Source organism: Phyllostomus discolor, chromosome 10, assembly GCF_004126475.2.
Source record: "Phyllostomus discolor isolate MPI-MPIP mPhyDis1 chromosome 10, mPhyDis1.pri.v3, whole genome shotgun sequence".
Classification (NCBI taxonomy): Eukaryota; Metazoa; Chordata; class Mammalia; order Chiroptera; family Phyllostomidae; genus Phyllostomus; species Phyllostomus discolor.
The window spans coordinates 65,375,539-65,394,854 of record NC_040912.2 but is presented as its reverse complement, the minus strand read 5'-3'; the positions used below and the strand labels follow the sequence as shown (position 1 = coordinate 65,394,854).

At 37.0% G+C, this 19,316-nt stretch overlaps 1 protein-coding gene across 5 annotated transcripts in view; it reads left to right on the top strand.

Annotated features, from left to right (window-relative positions):
- Nucleotides 1–19,316, top strand: part of CTTNBP2 (cortactin binding protein 2) — a 182,894-nt gene that overhangs the window by 80,908 nt on the left and 82,670 nt on the right. For 3 of the 5 annotated variants that reach the window (XM_036010846.1, XM_036010844.1, XM_036010845.1), the window contains exons 4-7: nt 4,380–6,012; nt 12,177–12,380; nt 13,831–13,930; nt 16,358–16,508. In XM_036010846.1, the coding sequence (XP_035866739.1) occupies nt 4,380–6,012; nt 12,177–12,380; nt 13,831–13,930; nt 16,358–16,508 (2,088 nt within the window). Of the gene's footprint in view, nt 1–4,379; nt 6,013–12,176; nt 12,381–13,830; nt 13,931–16,357; nt 16,509–19,316 lie in introns of those variants that run through there. The other 2 variants (XM_036010848.1, XM_036010847.1) reach the window with 2 other exon arrangements.

Sequence of the window (19,316 nt, the reverse complement as noted above, 5' to 3'; positions counted from 1 at the left end):
TCTTTCCTATGTCTCTTAAATTAGATACTTTTGCTCTATTTTCAGATTCATTGTCCTTTTTAATTCTACTTTCTCAAATCTATTATTAAGCCCATTTGGTGAACTAGTTTTTTATTTTAGATACTATGTTTTTTAGTTCTAGATATTCATTTGACTTTTTGTTTCTATTTCTATGCCAACATTCCCATTCTGTTCTGTCCTTATGACCATATTTTCTTTGACAATGGCTGCTTTAAGGTCCCTGTTTTCTAATTCCAATATAAATCATCTTGGACCCAGTTTATATTTGAGTGCATTTCTCTTGACAGTGGATCACTTTAAAAAATAAATTCTTTGCTTGTCTAATAATTTGTTGTATACTAAAATAAACATTATGGATGATATGGTAGAGATCCTAGATTCTGTTATCTTCTGAAGAATGTATTTTGTTCTAGGAAGCAGTGAACCTGGTGAAATTCATACTCCATACTCTGTCTCCTTGCAGTTGTCAATACCTGAAATATGTGCTGAGTTCTCCCATCCACTCAGCAGACACCTCTGTCATTTAGTGTGGAGTCTCCCTGATGAATGTGTAATTCAAGCATCAACCAGAGATGCTTATGGGTTCATTGTGGCAGCTTCAGTATCATCCTCTGCCTTCTTTGACCATAATAAGGGGTGCTCTGTGCTTGAGCTCCTGCTGCCAGTGCTATCAGGACAGAGAATTGCCCTCACTTGAAAATCTACACAAGGGCAAATCTTGTCCAATGCTATTGGCTCCTTTCTTGGTTCTACTACTTTTACTGCTCTCCAGAACCTTCAAATACTTATTTTTTGTATTTTTCAAAGGTTCACAATTATTTACAGGAAAGATAGTCTAGAGAAGTTATTTCACCATTAATGGTAGTGGAACTTTCTCTGTTATACTCTGTAATTGTTGAATTACAACTGCTATCTAACATACAAAAACATTTATATCTTCAAAATGGATAATTCTCTAGATCCTGGTTTGCCTGTAAATATGTCTACAGAGGAAAAATGTTGTGCAAAAGTAACATATTTTTAAGTAGCACAAGTTTTTTATTATAAACTGAAAACTGAACATTTTTTAGTGGCAGGCACAATGGTGCATGCTTTACATGTGCTGCCTTATTTAATCTTTAATCACTATTTTTGTGTATTGTGCACAAAGTTCATTTGGTTTTGTCCATAAAATGTCTGTAGTAGTGCTTAGTTGTCTTTATAACTTTATTTGAAACAGTTTTGTTAGATTGTATTGTGACAGCTATCATGTCAGTATGCATTTAAAAAAACATCAAAATTGGTGAATATTGTGTAGCCATTTTAACATTGAACATAAAAAATACACAACATTTTTGGCGTATTATGCTCTATTATTTCAAGAAAGGTGAAAATTCAACTGAAATGCAGAAAAAAGGATTTGTGCAATGTATGGAGAAGGTGGTTTGCAAAGTTGCATGCTAAAGATTTCTCTCTGGACAATGCTCTATGATTGGGTAGGCTAGTTGAAGTTGATAGAGACATCAGTTGAGAACAATCAATGTTATACCATGCGGGTATGTCTAACATACTCAAAATATCCAAATCAATAATTATTGGTGAAGATGAAAAATGTGTCTTTTATGGATAAAACTAAACAGACTTTTTGGCCAACTCAATATTATATCTTTTACTTTTTCTTTTTTTAAATTATTGATTGATTTTAGAGGGAGAAAGGGGGAGAGGGAGGGAGGAAGGGAGGGAGGGAGAGAGAGAGAGAGAGAGAGACAGAGAAACATCAGGTTACTAATTCTTGTATGTACCCTTACCAGGGATCAAATCCATAAACCCTGGTGTATGGGGTGATGCTCTAATCAACTGAGCTATCTGACCAGGGCCTCATCTCTTACTTTTTCAAGCACAAAAACCTTGTGTCTGAGCCAGAATGGTCAAAAAATTTTTAATGTAAAAACTTTATTTTTTAAAGTATGGGAGTATGTTTATACTAATTGGAAGGTGCTGGTAGAGAAGGGGATGTTTAATATTTATAAAGAGCAGTGTGATGAGTAATACAGCAAGTCTCAGAGGTGACAGGAGAGAATGAAGTTAATTGCTGAAGACTGTCTGAACTTCAACAGATGGAAGCCTTTCTCCCTTAGAATGAAGGGAAGAACATGGATTTGCAGAGCTTAATGCGGGAGACAGGATATAGAAGACAGGATGTAAGTTAGTCTGAATTATCTTGTTAAAAGAATCAATTAGAATAGACTGAGGGTCAATTGAGTAATCTTTGGGTGAAGTTTTGGGGAGTGTGGAATAGCTTTTTCTATGTATTTATTGTTTTTTAAAAGATTTTATTTATTTTTAGAGGGAGATAATGTGAGGGAGAGGGAAAAGGAGAGAAACATTTGATAGGTTGCCTCTCATATGCCCCCAGCTAGGGACCTGTCCTGCAAACCAGACATGTAGCCTGACTGGAAATTGAACTGGAAACCTTTTGGTTTGCGGGACTATGCCCAACCCACTGAGCCACACCAGCCAGGGCAGAGTGGCAAAGGTTTAAATATCCCATGAAGTAAACTAGCAGGGGTGTCCAACCTGTGGCCCTCAGGCCGCATGTGGCCCAGGATGACTGTGAATGCTGCTTAACACAAAATCATAAATTTACTTAAGACCTTTTTTATACTCATCAGTTTTCATTAGTGTTTGTATATTTAATGTTTGGCCCAAGAAAACTCTTTTTCTTCCAGTGTGGCCCAGAGACATCAAAAGGTTGGATGCCCCTGTTAGGGAAGCTAAACAGTGTTAGGTTGAGTGACAGATGATTGGGGCTCAGAGCTCAGGTGAATTTGGAGCTGTGTGTTTATAGGTGTGTCAATTATGTGGTTTCCTCTGTGTTCTGTCTGTGGTAAGATTATAAAGGACTTATGTTAGCCTGAGATAATATTTATAAAGCACAAGTGATGCAAGAGAAAACATACAAATGAATGGGAGAGTTATAGTAGTATAGTTTTCTACATAAATAGTTGAGATTGAGTTCATCTCCTGTTGGAGGCCTGTCTTCAATTTGATTCTAAAGTTTAAGATGAAAGTTATCATTTCAAAAATAAACTTTGATGACCCATAGTGAAGAAACACTGTGGGCAAGATCTGTGATATGGTGAGAAATGCATATATAAATATATTACAACACTATTTTTCTCCAAATCTTACCTAATCTACTTATAAAGCCCCCCCAAATTTTATATAGTAGAATATAGTGCATGTGAATAAACAATGGCCTCTAATTATTCTTGGAGAATTATCTGTATTCCTGATTGCTTTTTTATAGGACCCATTACAATGCTATTCAACTGCTTCAAAGCTGGAAGCACCCAAAATAAGTGAATAATAGGCCAGACTCCTATCTGGGCAGGGAGCCATTCTCTTCTTTTGGTCATTGCCTAGTGCAGGAGCCCTACATGAAGATGTGTGGTGGAATTCTAGGCAGAGAGAATAGCAAGGTCAGAGACTCGAAGGCAGAACCATGTTCAAGAATGTTCGAGACACTCAGTAGAAGCCAGTGTATTGGGACCTAAGGGCGCAAGTGAGACTGAAGTAGAAGATGAGATCAGAAATGGGTTCACTGACATTGATTATAGTTCTAAGGTATTTCTTTAGCTCTTTATAGTTTTCAGAGAACTTTCATATAATTTTATATGATTTCTACAGCAATGTATCATAAGAAGCTTGAAGATTTTTTTTAAAAATGCTAAGTAATATAATTTCAAAATATAGGAGGAGCTTATACTTTAATTGAAGTGTACTGTTTACTAGCATTTTTTTTTTTTGAGGGAAGGGAGGGAGAAAGAGAGAGAAACATCAGTGTGCGGTTGCTGGGGGCTGTGGCCTGCAACCCAGGCATGTGCCCTGACTGGGAATCGAACCTGCAACACTTTGGTTTGCAGCCCGAGCTCAATCCACTGAGCTATGCCAGCCAGGGCAGCATTTTTCTTTATACTGTACCTCAAAGGTTAGTTAATTTTAAAGCATTAAACCTTAAAAAAATCAGTTTCCTAACAGAGTTCTATTTTTACAAAAAAATAGAACTTACTGCACTCTGCACTGTGATTTGAAGCATGAATTACTATTTTCCTTTCCTATAGTTAACTTTAGTAGATTTAAGAAAATTCTCTATTGGTGTAACTTAGATGTTTTTCATAAAATCACTTATGTACTTTCTCATTTTAATGAGTCTAAAGTAATATCTTTCATATCATAACACATTTTGAAAACACGGTATTTTAGTTAACCCAAACCATGTAACTGTAAGGAAATTAACAAAAATCTCACAAGAAACACTTCTTGGGCTAAAAAAATTCTCTGCATATTAATAGAGCTGTCCTGTGAATTTCTTTCAGCTGGAGATGGAAAAGCTTCAGCTACAAACCCTTGAGCAAGAGCACAAGAAGCTGACCTCTCGCCTGGAGGAAGAGCGTGGCAAGAACAAGCACGTGGTCCTGATGCTGGTGAAGGAGTGCAAACAGCTCTCAGGCAAAGTCATAGAGGAGGCCCAGAAGCTAGAGGATGTAATGGCCAAACTGGATGAGGAAAAGAAAAAGACTAGTGCATTAGAAGAGGAACTCTCTGCTGAGAAACAAAGAAGCACAGAAATGGAAGCTCAGATGGAAAAACAGCTCTCTGAGTTTGACACTGAACGGGAACAGCTTCGTGCCAAGCTGCACCGAGAAGAGGCACACACCACTGACCTCAAAGAGGAGATAGACAAGATGAAGAAAATGATTGAGCAACTAAAAAGGGGAAATGATAGCAAACCAAGCCTCTCTCTCCCCCGGAAGACAAAAGATAGGCGTTTGGTCTCCATATCTGTGGGAACAGAAGGACCTATGACAAGATCTGTTGCTTGCCAGACAGACCTAGTGATAGAAGGCACTGACCATGTGAAGAAGTTGCCTTTGACTGTGCCTGTAAAGCCTTCTTCCACAGGGAGCCCCCTAGTTTCTACAAATGCAAAAGGGAATATGTGCACCAATGCCGCCTCTATCAGACCAGGTATTGACAGGCAGGCTTCCCACAGTGACTTGATTGGCTCTTCTCTGCCCACTGTTCCACCTCCAAGTGCAAACAGAATTGAGGAAAATGGACCCAGCACAGTCTCAACACCAGATTTAACAAGTAGTACACCCCCACTTCCCAATAATGCTGCCCCTCCCACCATGCAAACACCAGGCACAACTGTGCACAGTTTGCATTCACCATGTGCCAGTGCACCTCTGCATTCAGGTCTAAACCCGAGAATCCAAGCAGCTAGATTCAGATTCCAGGGCAATGCTAATGACCCAGACCAAAATGGAAATACTACTCAAAGTCCTCCATCAAGAGATGTCTCTCCTACAAGCCGTGACAACCTAGTGGCCAAACAACTGGCTCGGAATACTGTGACCCAAGCACTCTCCAGATTTACAGGCCCTCAAGCAGGAGCACCCCCAAGGCCTGGAGCGACCGCCACAGGGGATGTTGGCACCTACCCTCCAGTTGGTCGGACCAGTGTAAAGACTTCCAGTGTAGCACGAGTTGACAGAGGAAACCCTCCTCCTATCCCTCCAAAAAAGCCAGGGCTCTCCCAAGCTCCTTCTCCACCCCACCCCCAATTCAAAGTTATTATGGATAGCAGCAGGGCCTCCAGTACTGGGGCCAAAGTGGATAACAAAACTGTGGCTTCACCTCCTTCCAGTTTACCCCAAGGGAGCAGGGTCATAAGTGAGGAGAATCTCCCTAAATCATCCTCCCCTCAGCTGCCACCAAAACCATCCATAGATTTAACTGTGGCACCTGCAGGCTGTGCCGTTTCAGCCCTGGCCACGTCTCAGGTGGGTGCCTGGCCTGCTGAAACTCCTGGACTGAACCAACCTGCATGTTCAGAACATTCCCTTGTCATTCCTACCACCATTGCCTTTTGCTCTTCCATAAACCCTGTTAGTGCCTCATCCTGTAGAACAGGTGCCTCAGACAGCCTCCTGGTAACAGCATCAGGTAAAGGGATTGTAATATTATACCCTTTTTAAGAATGTGGTCCGTCCTCTCACTTGCCTTAATTTCTTTCACATTGCCTTGAAACTTTTTTTTTTAGTTTGATACTTTTTTATACATATTTCCTTCCTCTCTTTTTTTAAAGGCTCCAGGGTATGGTGATTCATTTTGCTGTGTGAGTTGTGGTTTTGTTATGCTAAGTGCTTTCCTTTCTTTTTTGCTTTTTAATAACCCAAAATAGTGGTTTGGAGCACACAAAGACCATTGATTTTGAGACAAAAGTATTTCCATAGGAAGACTTTCCTTTTTATTAAATATTTATCTCTCAAGACTTCAGTTTTAGTCAGTCATCACCAGGCACTATGTGTTCAGTTCTATTATCTGCAGTGACAGAAAAGCAATCTCTTCAAGTAGTTATTATTAATACTACAGTCCAACTTAGATTATCAAATTGATTAGATTTGTTCTGTAATTGGTATGATCTAAGTTTTAATATCAGTTTGGCGTTAACATTTTTAACCTCAAAAATGGAGTGTGTATATTTATCAATCTCTGTTTTAAGTGTAGTTTATTTCCAAAGTCATCTCTTATTTAGAACTGTCTGCTAACACTTGAGCACAGGTGGTGAGCATGTGGCCTGCATTAGAAAAGGTGTATGTTGCAGATGTGCTTTTTACAAAGTCGCAGAATCTGGAACTCTTGAGCAAAGAAGCTGACAAAGATCTGGATTTTTCCATTTTGTTATAAAGTACTAGAGGAAGTGTTTTTTTTTTTTACCAATGTGACTGGATTTAGCTCTTCACAGGATCCTAGAGGTTAGCAGAGACTATTCTGATGACAGGGAGCTTTGGGATTTTTTTTTTCTTTCTTTTGAGTTAATCTTTACTACATTTTTTTCTATTATCCTTTAGTCCCCTTATTCCCCCTTACACCCCAGAGATCGCCACACTGTTGTTTGTGTCCATGAGTCCTTTTTCCTTTTTGCTCGATCTCTCTATCCCTTAACCTCCCTGCCTGCCACTAGCTGTTATCTGCTCTCTGTAGACAAGTAGTTGGTAATTATCAGGTAATGAGAGCAGCACACCAGGACTGACTTACCCAGTTATAAACTGCCTCCTTGAAATTAAGTTCCTCGAGAGGCTATTTTTATATTTTAGGGGGGAATTGGAAACAGCAGGGACTTTGGTATCTGTCACATCTGTGTTGGAATCTGGGCTCTGCCATTTACAGCTGTGTGTTTTGGATGGATTTTCTTGAACTGAGCAAGTTTTCTCATTGGAACTTAAGCTACTAATGTGAGGAGGGTGAAAGTTAGGAGGGTTTAATATAACATGTCCAGAGAGTGTAGTATTGAGTGTAGAGCAGCATGCGTGATGAATAACTAAAGGTGATGTTGCTGATTCAGTGATACCATTACTAAAAGCATTTTTGAAAATTTGCTTTAGAATTGACTTCAGTATTACTTTTTTATGTATTTACGGGCATCTAGCATTGTATATATATTATGTGATCTGAAATGGTATTACTGAGCCAGATGGCCTTCTCCTGGCCTGAAATGATGTTGTCTCTTTCCCACATTTTAAATCCACCTGCAAAGAAGGAGTTTTTGCTAGCATTCAGGAGAATCGGAGAATGTGCTGTGTGGTTGTAAGGCAGTCGCAAAACAGATTTCCAAAAATGTTCAGAGCAGTAGAGTGTTATTGACATAAATGCACAAACTATAAAACAGAAAACACTTCCTGGGATATATAAATTTTGTCAGCTTTTAAGAAATACAAAACTGTTTTTACTTTGCACCTTGATATTTTGCCAGAAGTTGTTTTGGTCATTCTGTGCTCTGGGGTTCAGTAGAAAAGCTTTAAAACCAGGATTTGTAACAGATGAGCATTTTGTCAGTAGGGGTGGGCCAAAGAGGTTTATAGTTGTGAGTATGTAAAACAGTTTACTCTTGTATTATTATTTATTGATTATTATTTTCTATACAAACAACTTTAAGCCTAGTTTTGCTTACCGCTATATATTCACCAGAATGACCTGCATAGGATACAGTGGAATTTTGGATAAAAGAGCCATCTGAAAAGTGCCCTTAGTTTGTATCTATAGAGTTAGAGAGTAAATAGTGGAACCAAAGAAAGAGCAGCCACTGAAAATATGTGAAGCTGGTTCCTTATTTTTTATTCTCTGATTTTGTAATTTTCCCAAAATATTTTTGGAACTGCAGGATTACCTTTGGTGGGATAACAGGTTTCTGTTTCATTTGATTTGAAGGTATGGTGCATTAGTTGAAATGGAGGCAGTGAGGTCATTACTTATTCAGCAAGTGTTTACTGAACATGTAGTGTATTCGTGAGATGGAACTATTACTGTTACATAATGGGGGTGTATAACCCCACCATGGGTGTAGGTTAGCCTACACTTTCTAAATGAGATACAGAATTTCGACTCTGCTTTCCATTTGGAGTGCCCCATTTGTGATGACTTGCCCATTGCAACTAGGAAGCACCAAAGCTCCCTCCATCCTGCTTCTTAACCCATTTGTGCCTGGGCAGGTCTGTACCTTTCCAGATTATAAGCTCACTGCAGGGTGTTCTAAAAAGCCACCAATGCCATTGTAGTTGGTGAGAACTGAACATGGGGACAGCACATCTGCCAAATACATAGTGGATGTCTGTTCCAGTTTCAGTGGTAAAGAGAGCACCAGGCTAAGTGTAAGAAGGCAGAGTTAGTCCATTTCTGTCCCTTTCTAATTATCACCCTAAAGAGCAAATTCTCTCTGAACCATTAATTTTCCCATCTAAAAATGAAAGCATTGAACCAAAAAGTAATAATAATTTCAAACCAAACGATTTATGAAACTTGCCTGTTGAATTCTCTAACAACTCACTACCTTCTCCCTCCTTGGAAAACCACTAGATCTCATGATCTTTCAAACTCTAAAATTCTGTGTTTCTGTGTCAGCTTATATTTATGATAAACAATTATGATTAATAAAATACTGAGGAGATCGCAATGGTGAAAGATACCATTTCAGTGAATTATGTCATGAATTATTCTAACCCTATTAACAGTTTTTATGGACAAATGCTAAATTTTTAAGTAACATTTTAAATTCTAAAATTCTAAATAAATTCGATTTTCTTGTTCTTCCTGGGCTTGTTAGAGGAAGAGAAGCCTAAACCAGGCATCACACTGGGCAGCTGAGTTTCCATACCCTTGGAGATTTTTTTCTGTATTTTTTTTAATTTGATATGTTTATTTGGTTTAGACCTTTTTCCCTTATTTAAACATACATTTTAAAAATGACTCTCCATCACGTATGATTGGCTTAAAGGCTAAATCAGAAAGCGATATTGATCTGAGCTATATATTAACCTTTTCCACACTCTGAAGCTGATGCCAGAAGTTGTTCTCAACTCTTCTACTGCCATGGCACGTGCTGTCTGTCCCCTTCACCACTGCATGTTCTGTGAGGTGCTCACTTTCCTGATGCTTGCACGTGACACTGCAGAGCTGAAGACCTTTTTCTAACGTCATTAAAGTAGCTGTATGACTGCACATCTGTTCTTCATTACTAAAGCATTACTTAAAAAGTCAACTAAATATCATTTTTAGCATTGTTGGTAATTTCAAGTGAGTTAATAAATGGTAAAGTTTTTCTCATGGTAAAGTTTTATTTTTCTCGTACTTGGAGGAGGTTTATTACAATAACTTAAGGTTGTGTTAGAGAAAATTGGAAATGATAGTGCAGGTAGGAAATTTACTTAAACTTTAACAGTTTTTCGTTGCAAATAATTTTGAACCCTGTTGAAGACTGCTAAGTAATAAGAAAATTAATATATATTTTTCTGAGGTTTTGTGTAATAGAAAACTGTAAGGTTTTTGAGTGGTCTACGGATTAAGGAAAGTTTTGGATAAAATATTTTATTATTCAGATAGCTTTTCATTAAAAATTGTATTTCTAAGGAAATTATATATAAGATTAACTATTTCCATATACATCAATTAAATATAATTATATTTAAATTGTCTTCCAAAGCTTAGAATTGTATAGAAAAAATGGAAACAAAACCCAAATAGTAGCAAACCATTTAATATATACCTGTTGACATTTTTTAATCCTCACCTGAGGATATGTTTTTATTGATTTTAGAGAGAGGAAAGGAGAGGGGGAGATGGGGGGTGGAGAGAGAATTGGAAACATGGATCGGTTGCTTCCATACATGCTCCAGCTGGGGATCAAACTCGAAAACTTTGTGTGTGCCCTTACCAGGGATCAAATCAAACCTCTTGATGTACGAGACAGTGCTCCAACCAATTGAGCCACATGGCCAGGGCAATATTCTTAAAGGAATATCAATAACCAAGAACACTTGGATGAGATAGAAGGAAATAGAGGAAGGGAGGGAAAGAGAGAGAGAAAGGGAGGGAAGGAAGGAAAGGAGAGAAGAGGGAGAAATAGAGGGTGAGCCACATTCCCTGGGGTTCTACAGAGGACCACAGTACAATGCCTTCATATTGCCATTGTGTGTGCTTTGCAGTCAAGGTTTTGTACCTTGTTGTTTACAATTTTTCTGTTTATCATCCATTTCTGATAAGTACTGATTTAATTTTTGTGGGTTTTTGTTTGTTTTAATATAAAAGGTAAAATGTACCAGAGATGAGCCTTCTTGTAAGTATGAAGTAAAAATAATAACTTTTGTTAGAGGAGGTAATGAATATCAATGGGAAAATATCACAAAGTTTAGATATTTAATTTTATAGCCATTTGAATGTATGTCATTGTAGTCTAATAGGGTAAAGCAATAAATTATTTATGGGCCCAAATACATTGAATATGAAGATATATTATCAGTAGCTTTTAATAAGCAGTTCTGGTTTCATTTGTATTAACTGCTTTATTACAAAGAATTTTTAAAATACTGAGAAATACTTTGATATGTACTCTTAATATTTATTAAAATAGTTTAAGGCCAATAATTAAGATTCTATTATAAGAATTGAATATTACATACATACTAATATAATACCCATATAGCTAGAATGTGCAGAGAGTATAAAACATCCATCTAGCATATGTTACTATATGGAATGTTACCAGATATATGTAGAAACTATACCCTGAGGGCTGACAGTGTGCACACATGCCTTTATATTTGCATTAGCATTGCTTAGAGGTATTTCAAGCTCCATGAGGAAAAAAATAAAATGACGTGTTTTGAAAGTTAATGGTATTTAAGCTTAAAATACACAAAATGCCTATGTCACATTAAATAAACATTTTTACTTTACTGTTTTTACAGCTTTTCGATCAAGGAAGAATTCAGAAAATTTTCCATGCTATATGCAGCCGACTTTACACACTTAACAGATTCTCTTCTAAAGCTGCTAAATACTGATGATAAATATCTAACTATGATAACTCTTATAATTTTTGTTAAATCTCTGTGTACAGTGTCCTATTCTGTTGGCTGATTGAAAGTGTCTGGAACACATAGAGATGGCCAGATGATACAGTCCTTAAAAATTATATTGATTTCTGCTGATGTATTTTAGATAAAAATATATATGTAGTGCTTCTGTTAGCTGTTGATACTGAATAGTTGGCCCCCCCATTATTTTTATTCTCAAATAAGGAAATTCAAGAAATGTAAGTAAATTTCTTGACAGTATTTGGTCCATCTCAATGGTTTATGTAAAATCAAGTACCTTGGAAACATTATCAAAAAAGGAAAATCTCTATTTCTTACATTTATTTTTGTCTTACACCTAAAGATATTAGTTCACTTTTTTAGATGCTGAAATTGAAACAATCTCTATATAATTTTAAAATTCAAATTGCTTTGAAACCTGGAAAACGAATTTGAACTTTCAAAATGAGACAGCCATTGTAGTTTCCTAAAACCAGTTCCTACCTTAGCTCTTATCTGTGAAAGATTGATGTCTGCCAATAATTTGTCACTATGTATCTTAATTAGTAGGTATAAGATTGAGATAACAGTACAGATTTGTGCTAAGTAACTATTAACAGATTGATAACGTTAGAAACCACATAATCCTCTAAGAATACATGTTCCTGTATCTGTGTGTATGTAATTTAGAAAGGAGTGGGTGATGTCTGTCACTTGTCCTCCCTCCTACTCTCTAACTAGGGTCACTTTAACCTACAGGCTGGTCACCCTCCCTAACCCCTTTGCTAATGAGTGGTGGTCCTGCCCCCCTGGCTGGCAGGCCCACCCTTCTTCAGCAAGCTGCTGCCCAGGGAAATGTCACTTTATTATCAATGCTGCTTAATGAAGAAGGACTGGACATTAACTACTCCTGTGAAGATGGCCATTCTGCCTTGTATTCTGCTGCTAAGAATGGACATACAGGTAAAGATGGTGATAATATTACCTCATCATACCAGTACCTGCTTGCAAAAGGATGGAGAGTCAAAAGCATTTGTAAACTGTCATGAGCAAAAGTTTCATTTTTATTTCAATTTTCCCTTACAGGTAGTACTAGATAATATTTTTTATGATTTAAATATTTTTGTAAACATTTTTTAAAATCCAAATTGTACAGTTTTATAATAATGTAAAATGTTTAGCAGCTACAAAAAAAGTTATCTGTTTTATGCACCATGAAATGTATTGTACAAGTAGAAATTTTAGGTCTAGTAACTGTAACACACATTGTAGAATAAAGCCCTCCCTCTGTGATCACTTTGGTCAGGATGAAACAGCCCTAATTTGTCTGTTAGAAATATCTGATGTGTGTGAAAGTCAAAACACCTGAACTTTAGCATATGCTACGGAGAGGGAAAGTTTTAGTAGTTAGGAAAGGTCATGGGTCTGAAATTGTCCTGTAGTTGAAGCAGTTTATAGTTATTTGGATTGTTTTAGAGGCTAAGAAGTTGTACAACTGTAAACGACATATTGATGAAGTCTGGGAATTGTTTTGTTTCTTGAAATGCAAAATATACTAGTCAAATATACTAAAACACAAGCTACTGAAGAAAAAGATGATTTGACTGCAAATGCAAAGTCAAATAGCATTGCCTGTGGTAGCTGGACAATTGTCAATTAATTCAGATAAGGTGGCTTCCTTGAAAGTCTTCAGAACTTTATTGTGTTCAAGTGGATTAAATGGAAGGTTCTAGTGAGCTAAGAATGTAGGTCATTATTTTAAAAGTAGTTTGGGATTCATTTTTACTTCAAAACACTAGGGGAATTTTCTTTAGTATAGAGAAATTGAATCTGGTGAACAACAAGGGGAACATGAGATCCAGGTGCTGCTATTTATGCCTGAGTCAGGAATAAACAGCTCGGGCATAATACACGTCGAAGACTGGGTCCACCTTTAGCCTCATTCATGGAGTTAAGTGTAGCATGACCATGACACAAAAGCATTTTAAAGATTAAATAAAACATAAAGTAAGAGTTTACTAAATATAAAGAACGGTATTTCGATTTAGTTAATGGATTTGGTTCTCCATCCAGTAACACTATTTTCTGGGGTAGTCTGGTAAGAAAATCTGGTAAAGTGTTTTCTGACACATGACAGATAGTTCTCTCACTCATCAACAACTCTTCCCAAAGCACCAAAAGAAAATAAAGTTCACATCTTAGTTGGTGAGTCTGGGGTATTACAATGTTCAGGAAAAGAGGCTGCTTTCCCGTAAATAGTCTGTGGAGTCTTACATTCGGATGATAGAGTTGTCAGATGGACAGTGTATGGAAGAGGTCCTTTGGGTTTAGTATCTGTCTATAGCTCGTATAGAGCTTGGCTCACTGAAACTCTGAATGGGGAATTGAAGTGACTTTCTGTTAAAATCTGTAGACTGCGTGAGATTGCTGCTGAATGCAGAAGCCCAAGTCAATGCTGCTGATAAAAATGGCTTCACACCCTTGTGTGCTGCAGCTTCTCAGGGACATTTCAAGTAAGTGATTCTTTGTCTTCTTATGAGAAGAGGCTCTTTATAATTTGCACACATATTTTTTTCTGGCTTAATGTATAAACTAGTGCTTAAAATCTAGTGTCAAGTAAATTCACTAAATATTTTTGAAGACTTAAACACATTAGGACCCTAAAATTGCTCTTAGTAATTGGTAAAGAGCGGTGTATGAGGGAAGTGAAGAAGAGAAATATGCAGTGTCCAAACCTCATGTGAGTGAACTTGATTCTGAAAAAGATAATCTTGTGATAGTATGGCAGCATATATGTGACAATTTAATGGTCTGTTAGACTTTGTTCTTCACCATTTTCTACCACCCCAACACAAAGGAACTTTTTTACTTACAATGGCATTAAAAGTACAACATAGGACTATATTATTTGTAACAATCTTAACTTACTAGTAGCAATTTATTCAGTATTAAATCTCAATTATTTACCTTGTTTTATTATAAAAAGAAGCAGAAACTTTATATACTGAAAGTAATGAGAACACAAAACCAAAAGAGCCTATCAATTAAAATACACATAACTTTAGCAATGATTCCTACAGTAGCTTATTAAGGCAGCTGAGCATAGTAATAGTATTTTTTTTTCAGATCTTATTTATTTTATTTTTAGAGAGGGAAGGGAGGGAGAAAGAGAGAAACATCAATGTGTGGTTGCTGGGGGCCGAGGCCTGCAACCCAGGCATGTGCCCTGACTGGGTTGAACCTGCGATGTTTTGGTTCACAGCCCATGCTCAATCCACTGAGCTACGCCAGCCAGGGCTAGTTTTTTTAAAATTGTGTCACCTTTAACTAAAGGAGAATGTAGCTGAATTGTTTTCTGGGCCGGTGCTGAAACAGCAGGTTGCAGGGATTGAAAGCTATTTTCAACTTTTTACATCACTATCCTGCTAGAAATGTTCTTTGACAAAGTTCATAATTCTTAAAATATGGGTTTTAAGGTTCGTGCTAATGTTATTTAAAAAGGTAAAGGGATTAAGCAAAAAACTATCAAACAAACAACCCAAAAACCTATAGACAGGTAACCGTATGGTCATTACCAGAGAGAAATGGGGCAGGGGAAAGGTAAGCCCAGGGTAAAGGGAGGATAAACGGTGATGTAAAGAAACATGACTTGGGGTGGCGAACACACAATACAATATACAGATGGTGTATTAAAGAGTTATACCCCTTAAACTTGTATAATTTTATTAACCAGTGTAACCCCAATAAATTCAGTTAAAATTATAAATGGAAAAATTTCAAAATTCACAATTCATCCTTAAAATATACATTATTTATTTTTTCCTGCATGTCATCACCCTGAGTTATTACTAAAGACTGTAGATAATTGCTCCTACTTTTTGCATGTCTTGAGTTCTCCAAGAGGACTTTTTCTGGGCTATGTTTTCCTTTACTTTCACCGGGCAATCTGTAGGGCTACTCGTTTGGATAGTATAATAGTCATGGGCATAGAGGCATGGATTGCTTTATAAAAAAGAAGAGTGCTGGGGTTAATTTAAATGTGCATGTTATACATACACATATTAATATGTAACTTATTTTTCTCATATATACACATATATGTGTACACACACACAAATATCAAATGTCAAGGGAAACCATGAGAAAACATGCACCCGAAGTAAAAAAAAAAAAAGATGATGTGAATTGCTTTTTAATTTAATTATGATTTAGCCCTCTTTTCTAAGTTTATTTTCATGTAATTTTATAAACTCAAGCTTTAGTGTTTTGCTAGTTAGTAAGTGATACTGCGTCTTGCATTCCCCTGATTTCTTACCGTCTTGAATCTCAGGGCAATGAGTTTCTCCTTAGTTGTGTCTTTTCCCTGGTAAACCAGCAGCCCTTTAGGGGACAGCACTGCCTCTGCTGTCTTTTTCTCCCTAGGCAACCTTTCTCTCTCTCCTCGCTGCTTTTTATAGTGGAGGCACATGGTGCCCTGCTGTCTGCACTATTTATAGCCATTTTCTCAAGTGAAAAATCTCAGAATGACTCAGCAGCCTGACTTTTTTCAAGGTTCAAACTATTTTGAACCACTAACAATATATATGTCAAGCACAGTTAAGTCAGTCAGTCATTCCAATAAGTTAAATACATTCCAAAGGCTCCACTTTTACAAGTTGGTTATAGAGAAGTCTCATAAACCAAGTTTCAGCACTTAATCAGGGTTACTGTTTTAAATCTTCATGGGAGTAATTAGTTTGTGATTAAAACACATCTTCTAGCCTTGTTGAAAAAACAGTTCCCATATAAGACCCACAATAATTTTTGATATATATTTATCTATTTCATGTATATGAAGATGCAAAATTACTTTCTAATTATCAACATTTAATATTTTGGTCAGGTGGCACTTCAGAAATTAAACCCAGTTTCTCTGTTATTAATCATAATCTTGTGTTTAGGTGTGTAGAATTCTTAATTGCATATGATGCTGACATTAATCACGCTGCTGATGGAGGACAGACACCTCTATACCTGGCCTGTAAAAATGGAAATAAAGAATGTATTAAGCTCTTGTTGGAAGCTGGAAGTGACCGAAGCGTAAAAACCAGAGTGAGTACCATTTTTAGGGGTTTAGTTGTGTAATTTACAATGTGTCTACAAATTGTATAGCTAGAAAAATAAAATACATTATAAAGCTAGAGTTTGTTTTGCTTTCAGGATATTGAATAAGGACAATGTCTATTCTTTGAGGCTCTGCTAATTAAAAGCTTTGTCTGTTTGCCTAACCAGACCTTTACCTCTGGACTACAGTTTATTCAAAATGCATACCTGTGTCCTGTCATTCATTCAACAAGTATTTCCTGAGTACCAGCTGTCCTAGGGACTAAAGAGAGAACAGCCACCAAAATAGCCCCTGCCCACATTGATCTTATATTCCATTACTGGGGAGGGGACAATAGTAAACAAGTAAGTCACTGGATAGTAGTTGGATGTTTAGGAGATAGGAATACCTATGGCGAGGGTTACTTTACAAGAACTGGTCAGAAGAGTCTTCGGTGGAGATGGAACGATTGAGTGAGGGCATGGGCCGTGTGCCAGGCCTGAGCAACAAATAGTAAGTGCAGAGGCCTCAGGTAAGAGAGAAGTGGCGCCCTTGGTGCACCTCAGGGAGACGTGGGTCATGATGAGGACCTGGGGTCAGCTTGGATGGTTTTGAACAGAACATGGATATGAACTAACTCTTTTTTTTATAAGAATCACTCTGGCTGCAGGGCAAGAATAAATTGTAAGTGGGGAGGCACAGAAAAGATGAAAGGAGGCCTATCAGGAATCTGTTATTTAATCAAGGGAAGAAGTAATGTTTGGATCAAGATTGAAGGGTAGAGTGAGGAATGGTCCAATTCTGGATGTATTTTCAAGGTGCATTATATATTTTATAGAGTACTATAGAAGTATAAACTTGAGCGACCATGGCAATGATGGAAATAGAAAGAAAAAATGTGTAATGGATGAGAAGCCAGGGTCTGAAATCAGACCGTGTGGGTTGAACCTTGTCTCCTCAATATAGTGTGACCTTGGGCAAGTTATCTTACTTCTCTTTTTCTTGTTAATCTCTTTACAAAATGAGGCTCAGAGTGGTCACCATTATTAGGGGTATTGAAATGAGCCTATCTATATAAGGTGGTTGGTATACTGCCTGGGAATTGTAAGTATTCAACAAATGTTAGGTATCATCATCATTGTCATCACCATCGTTGTCATCATCATCATCATCATCATCATTATCATCATTATCATCAATAGTAGTACTGAGTTGTAATACCTAAACGAAAGGGAGTTTTGTGATGACCTTTGCCCTGCACTGGAAGAGGGCTATTTGTGTTGACTATTTCTCGTAGAATGATTTTTGTTATTGCTAAGATTGTGCAGCACCTCACAGAGTTCAAGGTCACTATCTAATTTGCCTCAGAACTTGAAACACTGTTTGGAAATGCACTATAAAACCTAACACAGTGATGTAACTGTTGACTTCACCCTTCATAGTCCTGATAATGCCTGTATAAGCTGCACAGGTGAAGAGAGATTTAGAAGTTGACAAAGTTCTTGGATGGTACTTCTAGCTCAGCCACATGGGAATGCATTTGAAATAAAACTTACTAATTAACTCTCCAAAATTTGTCTTCATCAAGCTATCATGGTACACTTGAAGATCGAGAAATCAGCCCTGTGTACACTGACAAGCATTTCTCTGACAGAGGCCCATCTAAGGGCTGGAGGAGTTAAGGAGTTTCCATCATGATCCACTGTTCATTGGGCTCAGGCATTATTTTATTTTTGTTATTGCAGCTTCCCATAATGTTATGTAGTAATTACCACCCTTCAACATATTCCTGATGAAAGACAGATATAGACGTTTTAATTTCCAAAGGTAATCTGTACCTTAGATTGCTGCTGTTAATAGAGAATTGACTATACTGGGCATCCACTTCACAGGAAGCCTCCTTAAAATTTTTAGGATAAAAAGGTACATTATCTGTTTTATAGGTCACTGTTTCATATGGGCTTTCTTAAATAATTACCCAAAAGAACCAACAATTAAGGGTATAATCAGGGAAATAAGTTAGGTATAAACATTTTCCATTGAATCCTATTGTTAAAGCTATTTTTTTAAAAAATTATTTCTTTTAATTTTTGAAAATCTGAGAGAAGTCTAATATTTATTCATACTATTTTACATACTTTATCAGAGAAATCTGTGATGTTATACAGATTTCAATATGAAATTATGAAAGTCTACCTTAATGTGAAAACTGAATGAATTTTACATTATCAAACTGAATGAAAAATAAAGTGCCACATGAAAGTTTGTCACATCCCTGTAAGTTGGAGAACACAGAAATTCATGCTTTCAAGCAAGCTGTTGAAAGTACGGAGGCAAACAGTATAATTGATAGAGGGTTTTAAGGGAATAATTATCTCTTGTTACTTTTAATAAGAATCAGAGGAGAATGGAAGATTGAAAAATTTTCAAGAAAGGCTGCATGACCTTTATCATGTAAATTAGGGATGGTTAAGAGCACTTATACTCCAGTAGCTGTGTAAGGCTGATACCCAAGTAAAGGTGTCCACAACCCAACAAAGAACAAGCCATAAAATGCTTTACCTGGCTGGAGCCTGCCGAAGCCCATGCAAGCATTGTATGGTATTCCAGTTACTGCCCGTGGTCTTAGCCAAGTTGACTTCACTAATACTTGGTACAGAACCAGACCAAAAAAAACACACAAAAAACTAACACTTTAGCAAATGATCAGATGACTCAGTCTGAATGTAGACTGTTACCATTTATTGTCTAGTTTTCTCCCTTTTACCCTGTATTTTTTTGAAGTGTGCTGAACTTCAACAAAGAATGTCTAGTAT